The sequence below is a fragment of the Macrosteles quadrilineatus genome, unplaced genomic scaffold (genome assembly GCF_028750875.1).
Source record: "Macrosteles quadrilineatus isolate MER2022 unplaced genomic scaffold, UCM_ALF_1.0 Scaffold_9__3_contigs__length_116548681, whole genome shotgun sequence".
In the NCBI taxonomy this organism is placed as follows: Eukaryota; Metazoa; Arthropoda; class Insecta; order Hemiptera; family Cicadellidae; genus Macrosteles; species Macrosteles quadrilineatus.
The window spans coordinates 25,268,964-25,291,320 of NW_026542602.1; the positions used below are offsets into that span (position 1 = coordinate 25,268,964).

Genomic DNA, 22,357 nt, shown 5'->3' on the forward strand with positions numbered 1-22,357 from the left:
TTCAAGCTATAGCTCGGCCGCTTAGAAAACGACCTGCGCGCTAATGCTAAACCAATGCTGGAGGAGGTCGTTTTCTAAGCGGCCGAACTATAGTTATTACTATTAATTATTATCAGCTGAATAATGCTTGGTAATATAAACACTAATATAATAATTAACATATTATTTACTTTTTTATGCAAATAAATGCACTATCCAAAATGCTTGTTAAGTGGTACCTATTCTCATCAAGGTAATTTAATAAGTTTTTCTCAAATAATCTTCAATGTACGATAATTAAAAAAATTTGAAGCTGTCTTGGTCTAATATTTGTTAAGGTAGTTGCCATATTCTTTATCTTCCCTACTTCATTAAAACACATATTCTTTAAAGGTAAAATCATTTGTTTTTTTGTGGCTGCTACCATTTTTAAGGAAGTCTACAAAAATTGCATAATTCTCTCATTCTTTGGTTTGATTATGATATGAAAATAAATGCTGATAGCTAGCCTACACCAACAATATAACATTACATTTTGCATACTGTATTGTAATGATGTAGTAACTGTAATAGGTGCTCTTTCCCCTTCTAGACTTTCACTAGGGCCCCTCTGGTTCACCTTAGGAGCTTCGGATGTGATCCGTACCCCGAGGTCCTACGGGCCTGCTTCAGATGAAACTACTGAACAGCAGTAGGTTGTCCCTAAACTAGATCAATTATGTATTTACCTGACAAATCACACAACACATATTCCTAATGAAGACTTAAAATATTGTTTTACCATCATACAACACACCAACCCTCATGACACATAGTTCACCTCCCATAACAAATACCTTCAAAGAAAACTGTTAGTAAAAATCAATGTATATAATTTTATATATTGATTTTTATGACAATTGTATTTTGAGCCACTTTTTATTAATATGGCATCAAATATGTATCATCTATGTATAAAATATGTATTTTATACATTTAAGGTATGCATCAATTTCTATCAAAATTTACAGATTATATACAGATGTATAATATGTATCATATCTGTAGTTGGATCCTTATACAATATGCATATAATACATATTTAGGTGGGACATATTTACAGATACAATCTGTATTGTATACATTTCTATACAGATTGTATACAAAAGCTATACCATGCCGGTAGGTAAATTATACGTATTATATACATATTTGTGCTACTTGGGGAATGTGAGCATGGACAAAAGCAAAGTACGCAAGTCAAACAAATTCAAACGGCATGTCAGCCTTCAACCGTCTGAGCAAATGGATTACACGACTTAGCTTACCACACAGGATTTCAATATGATCGTTCCAATCAAGCTGAGGGTCAAGGGTGAAGCCCAGCAGCTTTACAGTGCTTTCTTCCCTCAGTTCCCTAGAAAGACTGAAAGTGATGTTTTGAGTTTTGGCTTGGTTCAGGCATAATTTATTGTTGCGAAACCAGATAGAAGCTACATCTAATAATTCCTGCACAGCAACTTTAGATACAGAAAAGTCTGAGTAACTAGAAAAGAGAGTTGTATCATCTGCATATAGCAGGACATTGCCTGCAACACTGTGATACAAGTCATTGATTGAGATTACAAAAAGGAAGGGACCCATAATAGACCCTTGCGGGACTCCATTGTTCACCATCAGAGGACTGGAAGAGTTACCATTCCAAGTCACAACTTGAGACCTCCCTTCAAGATAAGATTTAATCAATGAGAGAGCATCGCCTCGTACCCCGTACCTTTCGAGCTTTGACAACAGGAGACTATGTGACACACAGTCAAAAGCGCGGGATAGGTCACACATTATAACAGAAGTAGAATTTCTAATCTCTAGACCATTTAAGATTTCTTGAACAAGACAGTCCACAGCCTGAACGGTGTACTTTCCTTTTTGGAAGCCAAATTGAGCGGGCACAATAAGGCGATGCCTCTCAAAGTAGCTGTACAGCTGCTCTAACATGACTGCTTCAAGCACCTTACCAAAGATGGGGATGATAGATATTGGTCTGTAACTTACAGTACTGTCCTTTGGTCCCTTTTTGTACACAGGTACAGTCCTACTAATCTTCAGAGCCTCAGGAAAGACTCCATCTTTTTAAAAGCTCAACAGATGAGTGAAAATTTAAAAACGTACGTTTTCAGGAAAAGCACTTTGCAAATTCTTTTCCCCTTTTTTCAAAACTTTTATTATTTTTTTTATTTCATTATTAACATTTGAAGTTTCATAAAATGTCCATGGTAACGCAATATCTTTGGTAGTTTCTTTTTAAAAGAGCATCTTTAGTTGAAAAACACAAAATCCTGTCACGACCATAACGGACGTTTAAATGAATATTAAAAATAGTTAATATTATTTTTATAACTATGTTTTGCTATAAACTAATTTACTTTTATGACCATTATACAATTAAAAGGTCACTGAGCTTTTGGTATATTTGGTCTTTCTAGAAAAAAATAAAAAAACTCAAAAAATTGAAAAAAAGCCAATAAAATCTTTTTAAGTTTGTATAACTCCGAAGAAACTTACCTGAGACCCGAAAAATCGTTATGTTTGTATAGAGGTGTGCTTCTTTTGTGTATAAAAAATTGAAATATGACGATATTTTAATTTTTGAAATTTTTATGATATAAATCATAAACGTGATGGTCAGGGACAAGCGGTACGGTCGTGAATTGTCTGGAATTATCTAAATATTTCTAAACAATCCTTCAATTATCCTGTTAGTTATAATAAAAATATGTGTTTCAATTGAACTAAACTGTTCAATTTACAATTATATTAAAGTTATTGTCACGACCAAACACACTATAATCCATAATGTTGGATTGGTCGTGAAAAAACCCGCGATGGTCGTGAAACTTTGGTCGTGAAATTACGTGTTATTTAGCTCTGTTCTGGCGGTAGCCCTGCACCTCATGTTCGAGGATACAAAGTGGACTTCTACGTTAATCTAGCAATTGAAATATCTTATAAACAAAAATTAACACCATGTCTACTTCATCAATGACTACGTACGGTCATGGACACACCAAAATTACAAAAAACAATCTTTCCTTTATTAATCTTGTCATTCCTCCTTTCAACTCGAAACGACCGGCACTACAATCCTGACGTACACCCCGAACTAGTCTCTAAAACCAACTGACTCCATCGACGCCAGGCTTGCCACTGTCGTGCTCCAAAGTTGAAAATTTTTCCCAAATGGTCGTGACGCCAAATCGAGGGACAGACTTATTTTGTCATGGTAGTCAGTTTGTAATGACAATAAAATTATAATATGCTCCTTTTTTGTAAGTTTAATAACCATTGATGACATAAAAATATGGCTTTATATATTTCGGCATGAATAATTAGTCTAAAAACAGTGTGAAAGTTGGAAAATGTACCCTAGGGACACGTCATGGTCGTGAATTTCGAGACTTTAAAAATACGAAAAAAATACCTAGAACCTATTTAAAACCAAATAAATGTGTGTAACATGTTGCCCCCGTCCCAAAAAATATTAAAACACATAATAATAAGCTAAAAATCCAGTATCTACGAAGTAAAAGGCCAGGGACATGAAAACGTACGTTTTTAAATTTTCACTCAGATATGTTATAAAAATCTTGACTCTTAGAGGATTTAAAGCTACTGACTACTCTAAGCAGCTTATCAACAGTAACAGTGTCCATGAAAAATTAGTGGGAACAAATTATTGAACAGAATTAAGGCAATCATAAGGAACAGATGGATCAGGTTTACAAGAGAGGATTAATTCATCAACAGAATCAAGAAAATATGAATTAAACTCATCAGCAGTGCAAAAGTCTTTAGCAGGAACAGTAGTGGGGGTTTTATGCCTATTGATGTAGTTCCAGGCAGCCTTGCATGCATTTGGAGATGTAGCAATGGCAGTAGCAGTAGCAAATTGCTTCGCCTCCCTTACCTTCAAACGATAATGCTTCCTGAGATCACGGAGGTAGGGCAGCAATTGTGGGTTACTCTTGCATAAGTCACTGATACCTAGGATAAAGTTCTTAAAGGCAGAGAGTTCAGGTGTGTACCAGTTGTTTACACTGCACCCAGCATTTGCCTTGGCTGGATCGAGGCACAGTCCTGCAGGTTTTATTTCTTAAGGGAAAACAATAGTCAAAAACTTTTCTGAACTTATCAAAGAAATAGTCAAAGGATTGTTCAGCATTAAATGATTCTATTTCAGAGAGCCACTTTACTGCCAGATCAGTCAATACACATTGAAAGTAACAGTAGTTACTTTCATTAAATTGTCTGTGAGTTACAGTTTTGACAGGATTATTTAAGTAGTCAGGTTCCTGCAGACCATGTTTTTGGATACACCTTCAGGTAGATCTAGTTAAAAAAAAACATGTTAGTGGTCGGATATCTGATCTACACTTTACATGGGCCATGTATCTCCAGCTATCAAGATTGGTAAGAACAGTGTCTAAAGGAGATAGACCACGGGTTGGTTCATTGACACTGAAGAATATATCATGGCTGCGGAGAATGTTCCTGAAATCACTGGCCTCACTTATGGTTGAGTACCGGTATATTCACATTGTGGTCTGTGCCGATTATATTAATATCTAACCCCAGGGAAGTTAAATAAACTAGACACATGTCAAGTAGATAAAAAAGCGTTCAAAACTACCACTAGGCGAGTGATACATGGTGACAACAATGAGATTCAAGTAAGAGATGATTATACCTGTAAATTCTGCATGCAGTTCTTCACAGTACTCACTTTTTTTTAGTCTAATAAAGAGTAGTTCCATTTAGTATTAATATAAATTGACACACCCCCCCAAGGGGTTTTTCGACAAAAACAAGATACAAGGTCAAGGCTATTGATTCTAGAGTAGTATGCAGTTTCTGCCTCTAACAACCAATGTTCAGACACACAAAGCACATCAATGTCCAGTTGACAGCAAAGTATTTCAAGTTCAGCAATTTTATTACGTATAGATTGCACATTTATAGCACACACAAGCAGGCTACTAGCAGATTTTCCCGTACTAGGCAAGATTTCAGGCCCATAACCTAGGATTGAGTTTGACGGGGCTGCATTTTCCCTAAAAAAGTGCGTGATTGTACGAATTGAGGCTTGAGTCTCGGGACAAATTTTTGTTTCACCAAATTTCACCAAAATCAGACAAAGATGACTCAAGTTATCGTGTTCACAGACATATACAGTACATAAATCTATATAAAAAAATATATACATATATATAGGGGGGGAATAAAGTCCGAAGACAGTTAAATATTTTCTAAACGACAACAGATAAATCAATAAGATTTGGTACATCAGCACCACACACACACCTAAAAATCTACTTTTTTAGGATCAGGGTGTCAGGAATTATTAGTAAACCTGTTTAGTAAACAGGTAATAGTGTTTTACATTTTAAACCATATGTATTTGTAAAAATATTTTTTTTTCTTATAAGAAAATGCATCTGGTTAATATTTAGCCGAGTAATTAAGTAATTACACTATTTTTATCAACAATCCATATGATTTTTGAAGAAAATAGCTGTATAATGTAGATTTTGTTAAACTTATTATTGTTATAACTTTTTTATTAGTTAAGATACAACTTTTTACCTAATACGGTAACCTTTTGTATTGACCATATTTTTTTGATTAAAACTATGTTTTAACCGATGTCCCATCTCGTACCGTTATCGAGCTTCGAGCTACAGTCGGTTTAATGCATAGCGCGTTCCGCCATCTTTGCCCCCCTCCCCCCAAGTTCTCGACCACCTGAAAAGTAGGCGACATGCGTATTTTTTATCACCACAGTCCATATTACAACTATCAGCAAAGATATTTGACATTACTTCTTTGCTACACTCACAAATTAATTCTACTTTTGGTAAAAAAAAAAACTACTTTGAAAAGTCCAGTCCTTTTTTACATATTTTATACAATAACCGATGTTCTATCTTTTACCGTTTTCGAAATATCAGCGTTTTAACGCATAGCACAAACCGCCATGTTTGCCCCCTCCCCCCCACCTTATCGACCACTTTTGAAATAGGCGACATGCGTAATTTTGATCACCACAGTCCATATTACAATAATCAGCAATAACATTGCGTACTACCATAGATAAAACATACTCCCCCCCCAAGTGTTGGTTAGTCTATGGTACTACTTTCATGCATGCTCAAACCCCCTCAGCTCCTGGACATGATCGAACGCTTGTCGCAGCTTCATGTTACAGTTTAATCGCGCATGCGCATTGAGAAGAGTAGGTGTAAGAAGTTGACTGAGCTTGAGCTAGAGTTACTGACTGAACTGAACTGACGACGTGACGACGACGACGACAGACAAACAAACTCTGCTCTGCTCAAGATTCGAGAGTCGAGTCGAGAGAGTAGCTGAGCTGACTAAAATGGAGATGGAGCCAAATTTCCATTTGTTTCCGATTTTGTACTTTTGTAGACATTCAAGACTTGCTTAATTATAATTATTGCATCTGTATCACTTTTTGTTTGGGGACAATTATAACTTGCGATTGAAAATTGTAGGACATCAACGGTCACAATTTTATAGCAGAAATATTAATACTTGTGTGCCTTTTTTCTCCGTTACAAACCCCACTTCTTATGGGTTTTTGGTTTGTTCGAGAAGAGAAGAGGCAAGAGGATTTTCTTCTACCTTAAAGAGCTTCAGTTTCAATTCAATATTGCTATACTACGATTTCATTTCGATTAAAATTGTGGACTGTAATAGTGATTAGTGACCTAAATATTTTGTGTTCAGTATAAAAAACATTTTAACTTAGCTAAACGTATAAACATTGACCTAAGATCCGGTGGTGGTGGGCTAGGGCTAGTTCTGGATGACAGTTAGGCCTACTAGGTCTAGCCCGATCTTCAAACCAAGCCAAGCCTTTCAGAACCTTTGTGAGTCGATTGAATCAGTGATCAGTGATGTTTTGTGGTATCTACATTGTTATTCCAATAGGCCTATTTAGAAGCATAATTCCTTCCTAGGCTAGATTTATCTTGAGGCATGGTATCTCCCTACAAAAAGAAGAGAGATAAAAAAGGGAGGGAGACTAATGACCAGCTTGGAGTAAAGGAAAAGACAGGTAACCTTAGGCCACAACGATTTTGATTAACATAAGTTACACAACAGCCTAGTTAGGCCTAGGCCTAACTTATTTGGGTATTTTTGAACTTTTCTTCTAAACCATTCCTACGATCCTAATAAACAATAAAATACCTTTCCCTTTGAGTGCCTCAAGGGGGCGAAACAATTTTATTTGAGGTTGGCTGTAGTGATGGGAACTAAGTTAAGTTATCCGATAGAAACAAACAATTCACCTGGTTGTTGCGTGCCAACCGATTCATCCGATGGTTACTTTAATTTTGATTAACCATGGGTAGGTACAGTTTCTTAACTGGGCTATGCTACCTAGGCCCTAATACCGATTGAAACTATAGATCCGATGTAGTAAATAAACTTTCATGCGATTTTTTCACCATCAGCAAGTTTGGTTGGTTAGGTTAGGTTATGATAGGTTTAATTTTATAATAGATACCTATAGGCTATTTAATAATATGGGTTAGCCTATTAATAATTATTTTCAATTCGATAGTTTCAATTGATATTAGCATAGCCCAATAAAGAAACTCTACCCACCATCCATTCTATCACATGTGAATCAGCCGAATAAACTACCCTAACTTAAACTTATCTCATCTGTCTGTAAACCACCCGTTCCACATTTTCATTCTATTGTAAAACTAACTTTTTAGGCCCTAAGTTATCTGTGTCGTATTTTCATTCGTTTAAACTAAAGTTACGATTAGGCCCATAGCTAAGTTATTTTACATCTGAAACTGTTCTTTATTGAATGGTGAAATGAATATTTGTTTATTTGCCTGATGAGTTAATTTGTTTACCGGTACCGTACCTTATTTAAGTATCCCTTATCTAACACAGGGGTATTAAATGGGTTACCAGAGGGTATTTTATTCATCTATTCTCAGGTAATTCATCTGCTCATGCTCAGCTCAGCACAAAATGCATTCGGGCAGCTATTAAGTTAATAATTGCGTACCGGTATAGTAGTTTAAATTAGGCCTTTGAAGACTTTTTTAATTTGTACAATCAGCCTTGATAGCTTTTTGACGTAAAAATATTAGGTAGGGCCTACGTGAGTTATAAATATCCAATAGGCCTAAACTTACCGAGTGGTCATAATTTAAGACACATCAAAAGATTAAATAATTAATTGTCTTCTTAAATAGTGAATAACAAACCTTAAAATAACATAGAAGAGTAAACTTAGGAACAGTACCTACATGTTAGTTCTTTAATCATTCAAAACATTAATCTATTTTTATTCATGTAGGCCTACGGGTAAATTCTCCGAAACATGACGCTGGATAGGAACGCCAAATGCCATAAATACCAAAACTAGCCTATCTAGGGAGGCACGCGAACTGATGGTTTATCCATTCATTCTCTAGTGTGATAGATAGTTCTAGCTGTTTCCGGAAGCAGCACGGCCGCTTCCCCACCCCACTACACTAAAAACCATCGGATGGTTGAAATCAGTCGTTTGTCCCATCACTATTTACCAGGCCTAAGTCCAGATTGTTTGATAATTGGTTGCGCTGTTGGGGTGTAACTTGGACACATTTGTGTAGCTTGTTTTATTGTTTATTGGTCTGTTTGGGTACCCCTACATTTTTTCTTCTGAAATTTTGTAGGTACGGGTATCATAATGTGAGTAGGTGTAGTAGGCTATAGTCTGGTAAAGATCTAATAATATTTGTTATATTTCAGGCTCTAGAAAACAAAAAGTTTATAAACCGCTTTCGACAAAAAAGTTTTACCTAGATATTAAAAACAGTGCTGCGCTGTCGAAGTTGGAAACTAAACTCAAATCACTTGGTGCGGTAAGTCACTACAATAGTACCTACAGTACCTACCGGTATGCTTTTACACTAATCTCAAGTTAATATAGCTCCTATTGCACATTGCCATCTTGAAGGACAGTCTTGAAGGTTTTTTGTAAAACTTACCTTTTGTAACACACACCATTGGTAAAAAATAATTAATACATTAATTCTGCTAAGGAGGATTTGGTTTGGCATAAATCATTAATTTGTGAACAAGATTAGCTGTGAATCAAATGTCAGAGGGTAGAGTACTACCTTTGACTATAAATACAACCAGACATTCCATCTCCATGTTAAATTTGTAGCTAGTTTTTTAATCAAAATCGTAGTTGATGTGAACCACCGACAGATTGTGCTGATTCTAATAACTAATTTCTGTTGAATACACTAACTATAGTTCGGCCGCATAGAAAACGACCTGCGGGCTAATGCTAAACCAGTGCTAGAGGAGGTCGCTTTCTAAGCGGCCGAACTATAACTGTCTCACCAAGTCAAAATAATGGAATGACTTTTTAAGCTATATCAACTGTTACTACCCATCAAGTTGGTTAGCAATTTAATAAATAAGGTAGCCTAAAAAATGAATTTTAGACCTTTGCTCATTCTGGCTCACACAACTATGTTCTTCTTTTATAAAAAAAAATGGCGATAGCTGGTCTGTTAAAACATGGGATTTAGATTACAAGGTGGAGATCTATTAATATCTATTTAAAGGAAAGATTTGAGCCCAGTGATCTCGTGTCGGTACAATGCTCTAATATATTTGGGTCTGAAATGTGGCTGGAATGGTGACTGTCACCTCCGCCCAGGGCCAGTACTAGGGCATCTGCTCCCCAACTTTATCGCTGTCTAATCACAACACAGCCAGCACTTGATCCACTGCCTTTACCGAGTGTCGAGGCACCCCTAGCAGGCTGTGCATCGCACAGTTCGGCAGAGCCAATTCTTAACGGTCCTGATGGAGGAGCTTACCGAGGCTGGTTACAGCTTCAGACCATCAAAAAGCTACAGTACCTACTTTTCTCCTCAGGAAATAAGTGACAATGATCTGATTATTAGGCCAGCACATATTTGAACAAAATCAATGTGTGCAGTGGGTCAGCTAGGCCTATATGTTAAAGTAAAACTAACTTTTTCATTTAAGTTCATCGGTGCATGTTTGGCGCATTGGACCATTGAGAGAATAAAACAATTTGTTGTAATTTTATCACCCTTTTTAGGCTCTCTTATTTCCTAATCTTTAATGATACCGGAAGCAGCATTGATCTTATGTTTTATCCCGGAAAAAAATTATTTGCATATTTGTATATTTAAAAAAGTGTCTTATCCATGTTGGTTTATCCTTAAAGTTTTAAGCAAATTTCCCATATAGGTAAAACGCTATTACCGGAGTACTCATGGTCAGACCTGGACCCGGAACTGGTTTACTTTTTCATTTTGAGGTCCCTAGAGACCAAAAACACCATCCGTTCAAATTCATTCATTGCTGAGTGCATGGCGACGCTGGTGGCGCTGCCTACGGATTGACAGGCAAAGCTCTCTCAAAACGCTTAATGCTTTTTACCATGCGGTTGGCATTCTGGGTTATAGTAGTACGTTTTCTGTGGCGTGGGTCAAGTTGGCAACCCTGGCTGCAGCCGCTTCCGCTCCCGCCGTGCATAAACAGTCTCATTTGACTCAATGTAGTTGAAAACTGCTCTATCCCAAGCAACCGCTGCGATTTCTAACTACACAGCGGTCGAATTAGAAACCGCAGCGGGAGATCAACCGCTACCGCTATTGCTCTTCGTGCATAAACAGCACCATTTAACCCAATGGTGTTGAAAATCGCTCCTGCAACCGCTACCGCTCCCGCTCTTGGTGCATAAACGGGGCCTAAGTATTACACATCTACCACAGCCATACTGTTCTAACACTGCACCTAAACAATAGAATACCCCCGCCGCAGTAAACATGCAGCCTGCAGACTAAGCTAATTTCCATTTGCCTGATTTGATTTTCAATTAAATCTATTCAAATAACATTACGTTTAACGAGTATCTAGGCTTGGTTTGCTATCTACGTAACGTGATTTTTTAGTAAAATATTAATATATTAGTATAAAATAAATACCTACATTTGCCAAGTTTGATCCTAATATATCCATAAACAAGCAAAATACAACTGTACTTACTTATTCTCCAAAAGAATAACATGGGAATTTTTATTTTACAATTTTCTCCGTAACCCATTATCATACAAAAACACTTCAATATACAACATTATTAGTTTTTTAAGCTCTTCAAAATGGTCTAGAGAAAATTTGGGTAATATTATGTTTTTAAGAGGGTCAAAAACGAGAAAAACTAATTTTTACCCCATAAATCCCACCATAAAACCCCGTTCCAATGGTCCGAAACATGCTGGTTCCTGATCTCGTTCGAAGTAACAAAGGTTTACACGTTTGTACCAAATTTCATTGAAATCGGATCATTTTTGCTTGTGTTATTGTGCTAACGGACATGTATATAAATATGAATTTGAACTGATGGTGTTTTTGGCTTCTAGGGACATCAAAACGAAAAAGTAAATCGATCCCCGGTCCAAGTCTTACCATGAGACCTACGGTAATAGCTTATTCATTATAACTTATGGGAAATTCGCTAAAAAAGTATATTATCAAACATGCGCACAATATCACAAATTATTTATGAAATAAAAAATGTAATCATAGGCATAGCTGTAAACAATCCTACTTTGACAGTTCTCGTAGTGTATCACAGCTTTTTGCTACTGCTTACCTCAAATTAGCTGTTATTGTAAAATTGCAAAAAATAATGGTGTTGCACCATGTTGGTAAACCTTATAAATTTTTAGTTTTTAATGCTATATCATAGAACCAACTTGTTTGGTGGATTCAGCTGACAAAATTATTTAATCTATATTTTTAAAAGAGGAAGTTTGTATATATATTTGAACGTTATGAACTCCGAAACCACTTGACAGATTGTAATGAAACTTTCAGGCATTATTCAAGGATGGTTTGTGTGAAGTTTGGTGCAGATCTGTCAAAAGGGCTCCACCCCAGTGGCTCTGGAGTTTCCCATGTTAACCTTATGAGTACTCGTATTTAAACGGAATTAATGAATCTTAACAGCACTATTAATTGTCTAAACTTACGACAACAGTTGCTAATTTAACCAAGCATCTGTGTGATACAAAATTAGAACTGTCAAAGTAGGATTGTTTATAGTTATGTTTATGTTTTTAATTTAATAAATGATTTTTGATAGTGTGTGAATAAGGAGTGAAATTTAGAATCCATCCAACCGTTATTTAGTAATGTGGTTTTAAAAATTCCAAAAAAATTGTCTTTACATTAGCTCACTCACTTAAACCCGGAGGCGAGTGAGCGTAGCAAACGACCTAAACCTGAAGGTGAGTAAGCGTAGTGAACAAACTTCAACCAGGACGGAATTGAGTGATGCGAACGAGCTCATCTTGAAAATGAACGGGCATTTGATATAAATCCACATTCCATTAGGACAGGACGACGTTTGTCGGGCCAGCTAGTAACCTTGTAAATGTAAATACCCATTAGGTTAACATGAGAAACTCCAAAGCCACCGGGGCGGAAGTTTTGAGAAGTAATTATTCCCATCACTGCCACCAAAAGTGAAATAATATAAGATTGGGAAATATTCCCAGTTCCTCACACATGTTTAGCAATTGCTTTGCGCACAGTTAGTGTGTGTATGTGTGTAAGGTGAATTATGAATGAGAGTGAAATAAATAAACACACACCACCTCCCTGATGTGAATGATATTGTGTGGAACGAACTCGCCATTAACATTTAAAACCTTAGTGTCCATACTATGAAAAGAGTTTAAACAACTACAAAAATATTCAACTACATGATTAAATAAATTGCAGGCAAATCTAAACAAAAAACCAAAACAAATTGAAATTATTCTTCCTATACAAACTCCATGCCAGCTTTGACAGAGATGTGGGTCAGGGCCCATTGGAAGTTTTGTAAAATCGCTTCTTATTATCTGCCTACGCCATGAGAGAAATATATATATGAAATATCATGCTTCTAGGTGCTATGGTTTGGCATGTGCATTGATCAGAATTTCACATTTATATAATATATAGAATATAAATAGATAGTATGATATAGTCTATACAGTAGTGTCTGATAGCACGATAAATCAAGCAAAAATTATCTGATTTTGATGAAAATTGGTATAAACAAGTTAATCTACATTCATTAGAACGAGTTCGCGAACCAATGGGACCAATGATGGGACTATGAGAATGGGGATTTAGGGAGGGTTTTATGAGATAAAAATTAGGTTTTCCCAATTTTGACCCTAAAAACATAAAATTTAGCAATTTCTTTCCAAACAATTTTGTGGAGCTTTAAAAAACAGATAATTTAGTGTATTGAAGCGTTACTATGCGCCTAATGGTTACATAGAAAATTCCCCAAAATTTATATCTTATATATTACAGTAAGTGAACTGTTATACAGGGTGACACAAAGGAACCGGACGTTTTTTAAATAAGTAGTACACAGTAGTTAAAAGGAATAAAATGGTTTTAATACTGTACATAGTGAGGTAAACATTTGCCATTTGTTACAAAACAGTCAATTTTTTAAAATGACGTCATGCATATGGCGGCCATGTACTTATCTACAAATGTTCATTCTGGTCTGAAAATCATCTTAAACTCGGGTCAGGAGGTCTTGTTCAATGCCATTGATATCTTCTGTGATTGCAAACTTCAAATCCTCTAGAGTGCGTGGTTTGTGACCATGAAAACGCTCCTTAAGAAACCCCCAAAGGATATAATCACGAGTGGACAAGCCACGTGATCATGGCCACGGTATGTTACCAAAGCGAGATCACCTTGTTAGGAAACATTCATTCAATGCTGCTCTCACTCTGGCGATGTTTTCGGGTGTTCTCGAAGTTCTAAGATGGTGGTTTCTTTCTTGTTATATTCCCAGTTGTTCGGAACCCTGAAACCCATCTTTATAGCGTGTTCCGGCTTGGAACCGTTCCATGGCGTTCAATATCAAAATGTCGACTAAATTCCCGCTGGATTTGACGACGGATTCACCATTTCGGACCAAAGTATCGTATGCGAAAACGCGATGGTCTACGGTCCACTAAGCCATTTCAACAAAAATGGCAAGCCTCACTGAAGGTAATGACATAACTTCAATCTTCCTACCACGTGCGACAACAATGGAACAGCTGTTTAAAAAACGTCCGGTTCCTTTGTGTCACCCTGTATTTAATAAATTATATTTTACTAAAGCAGGTGGATGATGCTACAGTTGTAGCGATGAATGTTGTGGAAAATAATCCAGTAAAGAACTAATATCACAATGTTTATAACCAACTTATAAGTCGTATACAAGTTTTCAATGTTTAAAAAATGTTGTTAAAATAGCAAAGTAATACAATGAAATTCTTTATTTCAATATAACACTTTTGTACATTGGCATCGTCAGCATCAAAATGTTGAGAGGGACAGATGTAGGACCTTGTCGGGGGGGTGGGGGGGGGCACCGAGGGGTTGTGGAGCACCCCCCAATAAGGCAGGGGGGTCCGGGAAAATTTGGGATTTTCAAAGCCGTTTGGTGACTTTCTAAAGCCATTTTTGACACATAAAACCGTGCCCAATTTTCCATTATCCCCCATTTCACCTGTTGTTAGTCATGAGCAAATGGACATTTTAAATATTAAACTCTTAACGATTGCATTAATGAATTTCAATACACACTGTAGACTACGGCCATATCCTCCTAAACACCGTTGGGTGACTTTCTACAGCCAGTTTTAACATCTAGAACTGTTTGTAAAACCTCCTATTTCCCCATTTATTTGTCATGGATAAGTAGACATTTTTAAAACTATATATATAACTAATAAATAATTATAATTATTATAAATAATTACTATGTACTAATATTATAACTATGGATTGCACTGACTTTCTAAAGCCATTATTAATGTCTATCTGTGTCCAACTGTCCAAAAGCCTCCCATTTCACCTCTTATTTGTCTTTGTTATGAGCAAGTAGACATTTCAAAAATTAAACTATGACGAAATTCATGAATTTGAAAACATAGGCCTACTGTAGACAACGAAGCCATATATGTCCTAAAAGCCATTTGGTGACTTTATAAAGCCATCTCCAAAGGCTAGAACCATAGATGAAGTAATATAATACTTCATCTATGCTAGAACTGTGCCCAATTGTCCTAAAACCTTCCATTTCACCTGTTATATGTCATGCAAGCAAGTAGACACGTTTTTTAACCTATGTTTTTCTCCATTTCATAGATCTGTCACAATATGTATAGTATCGAATTCAGTAATAAACATTGTCTATATAAACTTCAACACTAGTGTTTATATAGTCAATGGTAATAGGCTACCGGCTACCACTGCTACCGCTGATTGATGCCTGTGTAAAGTTAGTGGCTAGCAGACAATTTGACAACTAAGCATGGAACATCAGGAAATGATCAGCTATTTCCCCGTCCTCGTTCGCACGCTCGGCGCTCGTCTTTGCCCTAAATTCAACAGCTGACTGCTGTAAAAATAGGATGATGCGTACAACCGATACGTACAACCGGTGTACAACTCTCCATAGCGTAATATATTGTTTTATTTGTTGTGCTATTTTCCACAAAGTTTATCTATGGGAAACTTAATACTACCATTGATACTAGTCAATGATACTACTCCTGCCATTGCTTATTAAGTTTAATAAAAACTACATTGATGTCTGTTTTATGACATTGCGTGTTTTAAGGATGAAATGTACGTTTAAATTTATTTTCCAGGGTCAGAGTAGCCCTCCACCTTGGAACCTGGCTTTCTCCATATACTATGACATAGCGAGAAAGTAAAAAATACACTAATGAAAAATACGAAAAATTACAATTATAAAATCTGTCAATCCATTGTTTTTTTTCATTGCACAAAATCCACATTTTATATTGTCGGAATTCAAGATTTGCTGGTACCTAAGTACTGTAACGAATATTGAACATCCTTTACTTTATTATTGAACATTAAAGAGACTCTTTTACAGTCGTGGCAGGTAAATAAGATTTAACTGAATTGGGTTTTTAAATCAATTTAAATTTACATATTTTTTATGAAATGGGTAGAATAAATGCACTACGTTAGCGAAACTGAACTTTCGCTTCTATTGTATTCGTTCGTAGTTGTCGGGGGCGTCCGGTCAATGCCGCCGCCGGCCATTTCCATTTCCCTCCCTACGTTGCCGATGTCAGACATCAGCGCGCCTAGCGTCGATTGTGCGAACTATTGCCCTCAAGTGGCAGCTGCGTCACAATAATTGCAATAGCGAATAGCGTCCGCCGTCCATTTTGTGACGTTTAGTGATTTATTTATAAAGTGCTGTTATTTTTATGATCACTCCATTACTTCTCGAACTGAAATTTTGTAAGTAAGTTACTTATGTTTGAAAACAAAACAGTAAGCGTCAAATTGAAGTAGGATAACCACAATTCGTCGATATGGAATGCAGTTTTATTGGGAGGGTAGAAAAGGCGGGTCTCTACTTATCTTTGTTTACAAACTCTGGTAATGATCATAAACATTATGTTTATTAAGTAAATTAATGGCCCGTCTGGTTTCGGCTCGATTTATTTTTGACAGATACAAATCAGTGTAACTAGGTTTGGTTTTATGTATGAAATTTCTTCAGTTGTGTGCGTAAATAATGGCGTTCTACTACTGTTACTGGGCTAGTGACTTGTTCGAGCGACATCCGAGTTGCGCTGCTTGGAAACGTCTTACAGGCTACCTTTTATTTGCGATCTGTGAAAGACTCGGTTATATAAATAGCATACAACATCGTTTGCATTACACGCAATCTCTGTGATTACTTTTACAATAAGTTAAGCTTATGATATTTTAGTTTGAGGAAGGTCAGTGTGCTATCGTAAGTAACCTCTTTTACTAGATGAGTCATGAGCTTTATTTGTTAGCTTCGTATGCTAACTTATTCAAAGGTGTGTAGGTTTGTGTATTAATTTCCATCCAAATTTAATTTACCCTTACTTAATAATTTTAAGTATTAAGTAGCCTACTAAATTTGTACTAACTTAGGAGTCAGATAAAGTTGACTAAGTTAACTTAGGACTAGGAAGCCCTTATTCCCAACGATGAATTTATTGTATTAACACAGCTGTGAGTTTGTCAATAATGCCTTGATCAGCTGATTCCATGTTTGACATTTTTGATCAGCTGATTCCATGTTCCACATTCTTAAATGTAAACTGTCAAGTATTCAATTATTTTGCTTACTATCACAATACTAACACAATTCCTATCTTTGTAAAGAAGCTAGGCCTAGCAGTGAACTTATATTATTTATCTTACTTTCAATAGAGAGTTTAGTTAACCAAACTTAGGCCATGTTAAAGCTAGGGTATAGGTAGGCCTAGTTTAAGGTTTGCTACTGGATATTATTGGATGTTGGGTATCTGTGATTTAGGTTAGTAAAGTAAGTTAGGCCTATATTTTTAAGTTGCCTAAGTTATGTGATTTTGTAAGATGAGTCCAATACAATGTTAGGCCACTAAGCAGTTAACTTAGGCAAACTTAGAGATTTTAAGTTAGAAATTTTTTGCAAGCATTTTTTAAATTATTTATTGTGCACGTTCCCTACTGGCTGTCACACTCCTCTGAAACTGAGGGATGAGTAAAACTTATAGTTGGTGGTTAATATGTTAAAGCATCGTTCGTTCTCTGTGAAACTGTACTCGAAGTGACTAATTTTTTACGCACATATGTTTTAGCGAATTTACCTATAGGGAAGTAGCTATTACCGTAGGTCTCGTGGGAAGACCTAGGCCCGGGACCGATTTACTTTTTCATTTTGATGTTCCCAGAGGCCAAAAACACCATTCGTTCAAATTTTTATACATCTATAGGCCTAAGGCCTATATCTATATATGTGTACATCCAAATGATAACTTGAGTAATTTTTGATAAAATTTGGGTTGAAGGAGTAAGGCGCGATAAACTTGAATGAGTTCGGGAACCAGCATGATCGGACCATGGGAACAGGGTTTAACGGGGAGTTTTATGGGGTAAAAATGGGATTTTCTAATTTTCTAACCTTAAAAAACCAAATTTATAAATTTTTCTCCAGACCTTTTTAAAGAGCTTAAAAAAAATAATTTAGTATATCAAAGTGTTTTTGTACGGTGATGGGTTAGCCTACGTAAAAAATTAAAAACAAATTTAATTTAAAATTCCCATGTTATTCCATAGGAGAATATTGTAAGATGTTGTAGTTGGCTTGTTTATGGATATTTTTGGATCAATCTTGGCGGATTTATTTATTTCATACTAAGCTATTGATATTCTATTAATAAAAAACACACTTTATTAGTTTTCCTGTAGCAGCTAACCTAGGTACTCGTTAAACATAAATGTTAACCTAATAGATTAATTGAAAATCAATCCAGGCAAATGATAATTCGCTTAGTCGGTAGGTTTGGTGCAGCGGGGTTATTGTTAAATTACCGGAGCATTACGAGCACTAAGCCTACATTAACAATACGCTCTTATTTCTTTATCTTGTGAATTAGGCTACTTGATATTGTGACAAGGTGTTATTTTGTACTTACCAAAGCCAGGGATGATGTGATGTATCATCATTGTATATGGGCAAACTCGCTTGGCCTTCCCCAAAACAGGGTTTTAATGTTTTTGAAGAATTTACATTGATACTGAAAGTTTGGCTACCAAACAAATATTTATAAAGCCATAACCTAACTGCCGCAGCATGCTGTTTAATAGGTGGCAACGTTTTCAACGCTATCCTGGCTGACATTATTGTCGGGTATGCGTAAACAACTAACTAGCTTGTTATAAGCTAGAGAAGCAATTTCCACTGTATCTCAATTAAAATCTGTTTAACTTGAGTGTTTTTGGGTCTCCGATAGTTAAAATAACCTTTAAAAAAGTAACCCACCTGTAATGTGTAAGTAAGCTTACAGTTCGAGGTAGTTCCATAGTTTGATTACAAAGTGTCATTCTCTTGCAGACTATAGAACAGTTCCTAGTAAAGGAGGTGAGTTACGTTGTGACTGATCGCAAGGACAGTTTGTCGGAAAGCCGTCCCAGTGCAAGTTGTTCAACACCTGCCTCGCCTTCACCTTCCCCCTCTCCATCAGTGGGTGTGTCGTCTCCTCTCGATGGCTTGGGCCAGAAGAAAACCGTGAGTAGGCCTATAAAAAATTATGATAAACTTAACATGGAGTAAAAATTGGTTTTTCCAATTTAACATTTTCTATAACATTTTAGTATAGGCCTATTGAAGTATATATGATTACGGAAAAAAAAAATCTTAAAATGCTCATGTTCATTTTATTGGTGGTACTAAACTAGGGCCTCTAATAATATTTTTCTAAAAAACAAACATTATTACCCTCCCTGTCATAGCAAACCTAGGTTTTTATTACTCCTAGTGTCATTTAAATAGATTTATTGAAAATCAAATAAGAAAAATGGAAATTGGCTATTTAATTTTTCTTCTTGTCTTTCTTTTAATTCTTCTGACTTTTAAACAGCCATTTTCTTTACAACTCTCTCCTAGTCTCCTAGAATTCTCCACGCTTTAGAAACTCAAGTACAGTAGAGTATCGTCTATCAGACCTTCATGTGTGGCGCGATCGTCAACACATCTCGCAGTCACAGCGGCAGTGCGAAGATCCTCCAAGATCACGGCACCGTTATGGAGCCATCGTCAACTTGTCTTACGGTCACCACGATCACAGCGCCTTAGTCAACATGTCTGACAGTTATGGAGCCATCGTCAACTTGTCTTGCGGTCACCGCGATCACACCGCCTTAGTCAACATGTCTGACAGTTATGGAGCCATCGTCAACTTGTCTTGCGGTCACTGCGATCACTCCGCCTTAGTCAACATGTCTGACAGTTATAGAGCCATCGTCAACTTGTCTTGCGGACACCGTGATCACAGCGCCTTAGTCAACATGTCTGACAGTTATGGCGTCATCGTCAATATGTCTGGTGGTCACCGTGCCATTTTTGAACATATCCCGCTAACACTGCACCATTGTCGACATGTCATGGTGCTATCTTAAACATGTCTTGTGGACATAGTTTTGCCATCTTGAACGTCTCCTGCGATCATGACACAATTGTCAACATGTCCAACGCTCACAGCGTGTTCGTCATCTTATACCATGGTCACAGCACCAGCGCAAACGTTGTTTTAGCAAATTTCCCATCTAGAGAATTAGTTAAGTTATTACCGTTGATGACATTTGGTATGAAAGTGTCAACTAACATTATTTCAAACGAGTTCACGAACCGGCCAGACTATGGGAACGGGGGCTATTTTTGGCCCTAAAACCATAATATTTTACAATGTCTTTCTAAACAATTTGTTTGAGTTTAAACAAATTAACAATTTTAATTTAGTAAGTTATATTGGAGCCTTGTTTTATACTTAAGGGTTAAGAAGGAAATACCAAAGAAGAACGGAGAAAATTCCAAAAATTGTAAATTAAAAATTCCCATGTTATTCTTATAGAGAGAAAATAAACTGTTGTAGTTTGCTTGTTTATGGATTATTTTTATTTCATTTTCCAAATGTGTTTATTTTTTAGGCTAATAATATTTCAGTAAAAAAAAAAAAAACACACACACATTTATCTTCCCTGTAGCATTAAACTTGAATAGGTAATCATTAAAATTAATGTTATTTAAATAGAAAAAGGAAATAAATATGACAATTTTTAGAATTTCCTTAGTCTGTAGGTTTGCTGCAGCAGAAGTATTTGTCATTTACCGTGATATCCGACCTCATTACTTATCTGTTCTTGCCGAGGCCAGTTTATGCCAGACCACTGGAAATGGTTTTAGACAATGTCATGTTTAGACAGCTAAACTAAGAGGATAAAGGCAGTGGTCTAGCACGTAGCTGTTTTGACAGTTGTTGATCTGACGGGAATGTTGCTGAAAGTCAACAGTCCCGGAAGATCAAATAATTTATACCTGTGCCGCTAGGTCAAAAACTACAATGTTTGCAGTGTCTGTAGATCAAAAGTCCCAGTAAGTCAAATAGTACAGTCCGAGCTAAAAACGTGGTCTATGTTAAAGCAATTGACTTATTGGGAATTTGACCTAATGCAACAGCAGTTTTAATATAACGAAATACGGTAAAATACAAGTTCAGTTTCGCTGAGTCAACAGTGCCGGAAGATCAAAAGCAATAAAAGTGAACGTCGATTCAGTGTAAAGTAGACCTCCTGCAACGCATACTACACCAACAAAACCTGCTTTTAGTTACTTCGTGTTTTGTCATAATTAGAATAGAGCTAAAATTATCATATTTGGTACATAGCTTATCTATTAATGCTTCTTGCCAACTGTTTGGTCAACACTGTAAATAGGTATAGTTTATGTAATGAAAAGCCTTTCGTCAAAATTTGTGGCATAAAATACACGCAAGGACGATCTGAAAATTTCTGGTTATTATATACGTTTGTAAAAGGAGATCCATTTAATTGTAGAACTATTTTATGAGTTATAATGTAGTCTACATATAAACTGTGTAAATGTATTACGCCTCGGAAGGGTTGAAACCTGTCCAAACTATCATATATATTATTAAAACGTAAATGGGTTTTTTTCACGATTCTGAATAAACCAGACGATGGATTTTCATTAGTTTTGTGTTGAAAGAAAGACAATTTTGAGAACTAGGGAATGTCAAAGCCATAATTATAATTAATGGTCCCAGTTTTTTTAGAAATTAAGTTTTAATTTTTAAAAACTCTAGCAGCCGACGCTAACCTTCTAAGCTAGCTTTTAGTACAATATAATTTGCTTAACATAACAGCTGTAAACATTCAGCATTTGTGACACAAATTCAGCATTTGGAAACAAATTTAAAGACATATTTAGAGTTGACTTATTTATACTATGTGTAATGCTGACCATTGATACATTCAATTCTTAGGTATGAGGATGCAGATTAATTAAATATGCATAGTAAAATAGTAGGATGTTCAAATTATTTTTTAAAGGAATCTTTGTAATCATTGATTTGTTTTAGTCCCATATAATTTGTTTTAACTAACAACTGGTTGAATGTAATATTGTTCTATATAACTATTAGGTTTTTGGCGAATTTCCCATAAAGGGAATAAGCTATTACCGTAGTACTTATGGTAACACCTGGACCCAGGACCGATTTAATTTTTCGTTTTGAGGTCCCTAGAGGCCAAAAACACCATCCGTTCAAATTCATACATACAGGGTGATCAACTCTAGGAGGCCACCATTGGTAAATCGGAAACGGTAGGAATTAGAAAAAACTTTAAATGCGGGACATTCTTTTATTTTTTGTGGCAGTTAAAA

General features: G+C 36.1%; 1 protein-coding gene across 4 annotated transcripts in view; it reads left to right on the forward strand.

Annotated features, from left to right (window-relative positions):
• The first annotated feature begins 6,428 nt into the window (after nt 1–6,428).
• Nucleotides 6,429–22,357, forward strand: part of LOC129002752 (protein chiffon-like) — a 42,633-nt gene continuing 26,704 nt past the window's right edge. Inside the window, exons 1-3 of one of the 4 annotated variants that reach the window (XM_054430784.1) lie at nt 6,429–7,093; nt 8,800–8,912; nt 19,010–19,183. In XM_054430784.1, the coding sequence (XP_054286759.1) occupies nt 7,015–7,093; nt 8,800–8,912; nt 19,010–19,183 (366 nt within the window). In that variant the 5' untranslated portion in view covers nt 6,429–7,014. Of the gene's footprint in view, nt 7,094–8,799; nt 8,913–16,277; nt 16,397–17,393; nt 17,450–19,009; nt 19,184–22,357 lie in introns of those variants that run through there. The other 3 variants (XM_054430786.1, XM_054430787.1, XM_054430788.1) reach the window with 3 other exon arrangements.